Source organism: Chiroxiphia lanceolata, chromosome 15, assembly GCF_009829145.1.
Source record: "Chiroxiphia lanceolata isolate bChiLan1 chromosome 15, bChiLan1.pri, whole genome shotgun sequence".
Taxonomy (NCBI): domain Eukaryota; kingdom Metazoa; phylum Chordata; class Aves; order Passeriformes; family Pipridae; genus Chiroxiphia; species Chiroxiphia lanceolata.
The window spans coordinates 14,128,388-14,136,322 of NC_045651.1; the positions used below are offsets into that span (position 1 = coordinate 14,128,388).

The window sequence follows — 7,935 nt, forward strand, 5'->3', positions numbered from 1 at the left end:
CCTGGCGAGAGCAGAGGTACCAGCAGGTGGATGAAGAGTTCATGAAGAGTGACCACCCCGCTGTTGTCCGCACAAGACCCACAATTCCTGGGTTGAACAATGCCCGGCTGGCTGCCAGCTCCCCCCCCAGCAGCATCCTCTACACAGCCGTGCACCAGAATGGGGGTGAGAACGACTATATCATCCCTCTTCCCGACCCCAAACCCGAGGCAACCTGTGAGCTCCCTCAAGAGGCCTCCATCAGCCGAGCCAGGTAAAAACGTTGCTTCTGAATGTTGTCCTTTCCCCTGACTACCCAAATCTGAAATGGGGGCCTCAAGAGGAGGGGGATGCTCTGCTGAGGGATAGACTGGTGGGAGAGGAGGAGGGCAGTGTCACCCCATCTGCGGGGCTGTGACCTACATGAGCCCACAGGGATGGAGATGAATCAGAGGAGCTGGAACATGAGCTAAGATAGGGCACCATGTCACATCCCTATACATCAGCCAGCACAGCTGGGGACAAGTGACCCCACCCACAAGGAGGAAGGCACACAGAGGACCATGTTCTGCAGAACCTAACCAGCTCTATGCTGTGTTTGAGGGCTGAACAGATCCAGCTGGTATGGCCTATTCCCCTGTGGAAAGCTACTCAGATAGAGTGCGGCTGCTGGGAGCTCGACATGCTTCTCAGCTGCTGGGAATCCTCTCCCACCGGGAGACTTGGGACAAGACACTCACTTTTCTCTCCCTCTTGTCTCCCTTCAGCTCTATGCTGAACGAGGCCAACACATCATCTACAATATCCTGTGACAGCCCTCTGGGCCTCCGGCAGGACGAGGAGCAGGAATCCGACCCACAGCCAGGCTGCCAGGAGCCAACCACAGGACACCAAGAAGTGGAGGAGAGTTTCCTGTAGTCAGAGCTGGGCTGACTCTGCATCTCCTTACGGAGAGGCCAGCTGAGGGGCTGACCCACATGCCACAGAGAGCCACGCTTTACACTCCTACATGAGGACATCCCCTCCTGTCCCAGCATTCCTCCTTCCCTCCTGTCTCCCAGTGTTGGGTGGGGAATTAAAGACTTTTCCCCATTGCCATTCCCTTACCCCTTATAAAGAGGTGGCTCAGTGCCAGAAACCTTGCAGATCACTGCCAAATCCTCCTTAGTGATCAAACCACTGCAGGAGGGAAACATCTCACAGATCAACATCTTTTCAAGTGGAAGATGGGGGTTTGATCTCCACAAGAGACACTACTTTCTGCATTGCTAAGATGATTCTCCAGCCTCTTCCCCCTCCATGGTGATGAGTTTCATCTCCTCTGCACCAGCACTTCTCTGATGGTCTCAGCACCAACCACGCTGTGGTTCTGTGAAATGCCACTTGGACAGATGATTTGCCTGGAGCCCAATACTGGGGTGTAGAGACCCTGCAACACCAACCTTCGACTGCTGGAGGTCAAGAGTACATTGGATTCTCCTCCAAGCACAGCCAAGTCCTGAAGAGACCAGCCAGTGTCTTGGAGGTACTGAATTACCATTTTCCTTTCTTGACAGAGCTTTCTTGACTTTGGGATAGAGCATCACAAGCACTACAGGTACCCAGGGCTCTGGGGAACAGCTCTGCACCCACCTACAGGCTGTCACACCCTTTTGTGGAACCTTTTTGTGCCCAGCATGGCACCAGGATTCCAATGGGATGCCAGGAACTCCGTATGCTCTCACAATGACTTGGTTATAGAAGCAAAGAGGGCAGTTGATGTTGTTTGTGTTGTCTGTGTGGACACTAAGCTAATTATTCTCCATTGAAGATTTAAAGGGAACAACTATATTAATCCACTAGCCAGGGCCAGTATAAGGAAGCAATATGGCTATTCATTAATCTACTGCCACTAAGCCCAGCTCATCTGCTGGGAAATAATATAACCACGCCAGCTGCAGAATCTTTGTGCCTTACCTTTGGGAAGCAAGGGCTCACCTTTGATAAACTGTTCACCTGAACACCCTTTCTCAGGATGGGAGATCTCACTGTTCCTTCCTGACTCACAGCAAGACTATCAGGATGCCAGAACACCAACCCAGGGACATCTCCAAAGAGAGAGAGGGAGAGAGGCTGGGAAGCTCTTTGGTCAGAGCTGAACTGTCTCATGCCCTGCCACCTTCTGGGGGTCAGGCATAGCCAGGGCTGTGAAGTGTCATAGGGAACCAGGCAGAGCAAGACAAACTGGGGAGGATTCCGCTCTCTTGGAAAGAGTTTTGAAGACTAAATGGGTAGAGACCTTCCTCCTGCTTCTCACCTGCTTCCTCACTTCTCAGGCAGGCCTGGGGCTTCTTGTGCTCTCAGCTGCACTTGAACAAGGAGACTCAAAGCAGGAGGAACACCAGGCTTTTGAAGTCAGTTGTGAACCCCACCTCTGCAGAGATGAAAGCTGAACCCTCAAAACCAGAGGTCTGACACCATTTACACTAGCAGGTTTTTCTCAGTTTTTCTCACAGTTTTTGACTGTGCCCAGAGCTCTGTTCGCTGCATGTCCCCCACTCCCATTAACCCCTTCTTTGCCCTACTCATGCACATATTTCTGTGCACCCTACAGAAACTGCACAGGCAGGTTTACAAAATCAGAAATTCAATCAGCATCTTGCTGGGCTTCTGCCACCTCAGAGCCACTGCGAATTTTTTTTTTTTTTTTCAAAATATAAAACTTCTGCCAGAAATCCCCAGCCAAACAGCTTCTGTTTTATGTTGTCTACCATTCCAGTGCTGCCATTTATGTGGCTAAAAGGGAAGTAGGTGTTTTGTGGGCTGATGTCCTCGGTAAAATGTGAACATAAGAAATAGCACTTTTATTGGCAGCCAACAGAGTATATTTTCAGCCTATGTGGTCAGATTCCCCACCATCCATAGGAAACACACTGTGAATGACAACTGTTTTTCCATGCTCTGTTCCTCCTGCTTGTAATGAAGGAGCCATCTTCTATGGCCACAGTTCAGTAGATGATTCTCACTGAGGAGAAGCAGTAATTTATGAGATCCTTTAGGTCAGACCACTTTATTTTTCTAACGTATAAGGTGCTTGGCAGAATCTGTGTCACTGCAACTTGAGCCCATAGGATGGCACATCAGATCATCCTAATAGCCCCTGTCTGCACCAGCTCCATTTTTAATTTGTCCTTCTCTATGAAAGGTGACCAGAAGTATCCAGTACTCCAGCGGAGGTCAAATCTAGACCTCACAGGGCATTAATAGTTCTGGTTTGTGCTGGTCTTGACTTGCCTGGTAGCTTTGGGTAATGCTGGCCTTTTCCCAGCCACAACATACTGACAGTTTGGAGTCATCTTCTGACCAATCTAAGCACCTACGTCTTTCTACACTTCCAGCGTTTCTAACCAAGATACTCCCTGCTGTTCCAGACATTGGGTCATCAGCAAATTTTGTTTAAAAAGTGTTATTTTTGGGCTGGACTGACTAATAAAAATATGAAATACTCCTAGCATCAAGAGCAATCTGAGAAAGCTACTTTTACTACCTCCATCCAGCCCAAAAATTTCACCATCAATTAACCCCTTCTCACCTTGCCTTTGGCCACTTACTTATTTACTTCACAAATCCTTTTCTAAACTCCATCTTGTACCAATTTAATTGCTAATTAAATTACTAATTTCCCACTACCAAATAATTTCTATGGTCCTGAAAGAGGAGATCTTATTCCTTTTGGGGGAAACTCAAGTATCCTGTCCTATTAGCTGGGCATTAGCTACACTTGGATGCCTGGGGCATTTTGTCACATTTGAAGATTTATTGCAATTATTCTTTGGATCAAAGCCTGTTCTGGCTGCTGATGGGATGATAACCCCACTTCCCTCTTCCTTCTTACAGTAGGTACGCCAGACTCTTTGCAAAATGGTACCATTCTCCCCTCCAGAGAGATATGACCAAATGTTTGTCCTTGGCCCTGCAATTTTAAGAGCCAAGTCTTGCACTTTGTGGTATTTTCCTATCCTTACTCTATTCCTGCATCATTCCAGCTATTCTCATCACCATTTAGCAAGCTGCAGGGAGCAGACCTTCTCAGCTCAGCACAGGCTGGCTGGGCAAAACCAACATGTTTTGCTAAGCATCCCTCAAAGAGAGGGCTTGGCAGGGCTGGGACTTACAGCATCCCCCCAGACAAGCTCTCTCCACGTGGGGAGCCAGCTCCAGCCCCACACTCCCTCTCTCTCTGCTGCCAACATTCCACTCCCTGCACGGCCTGGAGAGTGAGGGCCAGGAGAAATGGTTGGCTGTTCTGGGCCCATCAGTTTTGTAGCCATACTTTTTCTGGTGAGACTCTGAAGGGAACTGGTCCCTCTGGGTTTTCAGTTTTGATGATCAGCATTTTCGTTTGGGTGTGTTTTTGTTATCAGAGGTGGTCCCAAACTGAGCCCCCCATGAAGGAACACACGCCACAGCTTGGGCCCATCTCTTGTGCAATATCTTTTTATTTGTAGATTATATTTTACTCTACAGCTGTTACATTGTTATCAGCACCAGTATATGCATAATCCTACTGCCAGTCACTATTTCATACATACCTAAGTGTATCCCAGAAACTAATGTGTTACTCTGGTGTCTCTTTCCACATTTAAGTTGTTTCTCAGACTGATGTGTGCACAGGTTTTAATCCTTTTGTCCTTCTCGGTTTGAGCGTGTTATTTTTTTAAGCAAGAGTGTCACGTTTAGTGTTTGTTTGTGTCGTGTTAAGAAATCTATAGCACAGCGGACTTTACTTGTAACTAAATTGTCTCTGTTCACCTGCCAAGGAGACTGTGGTGGAGTCCCATGGGGATGGGAGGCAGAAGTGCAGTGCAGATGTGCAGCCAGAAGGAAGTCAGCCAGAAGTGAGAAACGGCTCTTCCCCTTCTTTCCAGTCAGGGCTCTGGGCTGGGGGAGAGACAGCACCACAGATACAGGGCACTGGGCAGATAGGTTTGGCCTGTGGGGAAGCCCAGGGTCTGCCTTGGGTCTGCAAAGCTGGCAGATCTGGAGAAGGGGATTTCACAGAGTGCTTAGGAGGCAAACCCCCCTGCTCCAACACACAGGCACAAAGGAGAGCTCTGGTTGGGCTCAGTGCTTAGCTGGGGTCCCAGGACTGATACAACCAGCTCACAATCCAAACCACACCATGCTCTCTCCACATGGGCAGGAGAGCAGTGGGCTGCCAAGCCAGCCCTGGGGAGCCTGGATGCAGCCTGGCTGTGCTCCCACTTGGAGAACACAAAGGTTGCCCTTTGGTGGCCACCAGTAACCTTTTGGCTCGGGTAGTTGTCCAAGCAGGGAGCAGCCAGGGCAGCTGCAGATCCTCCCTAAGTGTTGGGCAGCTCCTGGACCACACACAGGTCGTCCCTGCAGCAGATCCCAGCCCTGCCCAGATGCTGAGTGGCCAGCACTGCCTGTAACAGTGAGACACCGTGTTGTCTGCAGACCTGCCCAAAGTGGGCTAGATATTTCTAAGAACCAGATTTCATGGGCCAGCACATGGGTTGCTGGGGTCCCAGCATAGATCCCATGTTACTCTCAGAGATCTGAAGTCTCTGGGAGATGCCAAGATGGATCTAGTTGGCAAAGGTAGGGGAACTACTCCAGTGCAGGTCCAGCAGCACTTTGGAGAGATGACTCTTGCAGGGGTAGGAGAGAAGCCAGCTTGTGCTAGGAGGCGTGCAGCATCCCATCATTTCTGTCTTTTCCTCCTTCATGGATTGATTGCACCAGAACTGCAAATCTTGCCCAAAGAGTGCCCTTTCCCACTCTTTCTGAGCTGACTTGCTGTTACTCTGCAGCATCTCTGAACAGCTGCAGCACTTGCCTCCACACTCTGTCAGAAACCATCCTGAGGGCAAAGGGAAAAAGCAGAGCACAGACTAAGGTACCAAAGAGTTAACATTTTTCTAGGTTTACAGATGTATTTGTAGGATTTGTACTATGTCACATCTATAGCCGTGAGATATTATTTTTATGCTGTAAACTTTTACAAATACGGTTTAAAAAAAAAAAAAAGAGTTTTAAAAATAAAGTTGTTTTTCATTTTGCAAAGTTCCATCTCTTCCTTTTATTTGCCCCGTTTTGGTTGCTCCCACTCAGGCGGGGCTGGGAACACAGCTTAACCATGTCGTGGGTGAAGGCTAAGCATGTTAATACGCTGTGCATGACCCCAGTGCTTAGTGAAAGCCAAGCTGGGAGCCAGGCAGAGAGAAGCACAGCAAGGAACAGCTGAGCCCAGAGACATGGTAAGGAAAAGGGGCTGCAAACAGGGCAGGATCTGCCCCACCTCTCTGGTAGCTGACCAGCCAGTGGGTTGTGTTGCAGGTGCATAGAGGGAGGGATACTGGGAGTTGTTCCTATGTGTATCCCCAGTGCCAGGGGTTTGGGCCAGCAGCCCCAAACTAAGGACTTGACATGCTCCTTGGGTCTGTGCTCAGATCAGGGTAGAGATGCAGGAGATACCAGGCTGAATGGTGGCGGGGCTGAAGGAGATGGGAGACACCCCAGCACTGTTGATCTTTCCTCATAGTTTAATATCTCAGGGCAGTGGGAGAGACTGGAGATAGCAATGGGGCAGGGCACAAGCAGGACATGGCAGTGCACAGGGCTCCCCAAGTCCCACTCTCCTCCCCTCCCTCTAGGACTTGCTGATAACCTTAAAAGATGCAACTCCAAAGTCCTGACTCCCACATCACCAATCCCTCAGATCCACAGGTCCCCCAGCTGCCCTCACCTTTCCCCAGTCACCCCTCCAGAGACGCTGAGGTGCCTCAGCCCCATGACAGACAGGCACCTCCTGAGTCCAGTTTTCTCCTCTCTCCTCTCCAATTAAACTGCTCCTCCAAAAACGACCCCAGGCTGCAGAGCAGAGCTGTTTGCAGCTGCTCTGAGCCATGTGTTTGAAAAGCACAGGGTTGCTGTGAAGAGGGATTTTGACCTGATGTTCAAACATATCGATGTTGACTCTGTTTTCAGGCTGCACGATGCAGCTCCCACTGGCAGCAGTTGTGCCTCCTTCAGCTCCTGGAAACCCTTCATGTATCCAAGGGCCCAAGGCATCCACTGCAGGAGTCTGATCCCAGTCTCAGCAAGGCTCCCCTTTCCAGCACAGCCTGTCCTGGGTTCCTGCCTTTGTTCATTTTGCCAGAGAGGAGGTCTGCAGGCTCCCTGACCAGCTCAGGCTGATTCTCCACAGATATGCTCTGAGTCACCTGGCACAGCTCTGTCAGGGCATTTTTCTCCAGGAGCTGAATCAGCAGGGGAAAAAAATCACCTCGTCTCCAAAGAAGCTGCAGCAAAGGCTTAGGGTGAAGCAGAGAGGGGGAATTGATAGACCTCAGCCCTGAACCCAGTGGGCTCCTACTGCCCGATCCCTGCCTGGCAGGCCTTTAGCATGTTGGAATGCACTGAGGAGGGGGTTATAGGGCTGGAAAGCAGTAGGCAGACATGGGGACCCCCAGCATGGCATTTTCCCCACCCCAAAATAAGTCTCCTCTCCAGTGATGAGACAGGCATCCCATGGAAGAGCTCAGGGAAGCAGAGAACCTCAGACTGCAGTGTCAAACCCTGGCCTGCTATAACCAGGGTTTGTAGCTGTTTGGGCACTGACAGCTCAGTACCAACAGGACATGGGTGTTCCACACGTGTCCCCAGACTGCTGCAGGGCAGTTCAGGCAGGCAGTTCATGGCCAGCTGTGCTCATTGCAGGGGAATAGCCCAGCCCTGCTCTCAACCTGGGGAAACAAGCCTGAGCTTTAAGTGCTCCCAGCCAGGGCTCACTGCAGCCTCCACTCCCCCATCCACAGACAGGCTGTGGCTAACTAGGCACTGAGCAAGTCTGTCCTGGCCATCAGGGCCTCCACAGACATCTCTGGGCTTCAAGTGGCTCAAAGTAAGGCTGCAGCTCCTCTGAGAACATCCCTGCCCCATGCTCAGAGC

General features: G+C 50.4%; 1 protein-coding gene across 2 annotated transcripts in view; it reads left to right on the forward strand.

Moving 5' to 3' along the window:
* Positions 1-6,040, forward strand: part of PDGFRB (platelet derived growth factor receptor beta) — a 31,717-nt gene extending 25,677 nt beyond the window's left edge. For both annotated transcript variants that reach the window (XM_032703179.1, XM_032703180.1), the window contains 2 exons: positions 15-253; positions 747-6,040. In XM_032703179.1, coding sequence (XP_032559070.1) covers positions 15-253; positions 747-897 — 390 coding nt within the window. In that variant the 3' untranslated portion in view covers positions 898-6,040. The remainder of the gene's footprint in view (positions 1-14; positions 254-746) is intronic.
* The last annotated feature ends 1,895 nt before the right edge of the window (positions 6,041-7,935 follow it).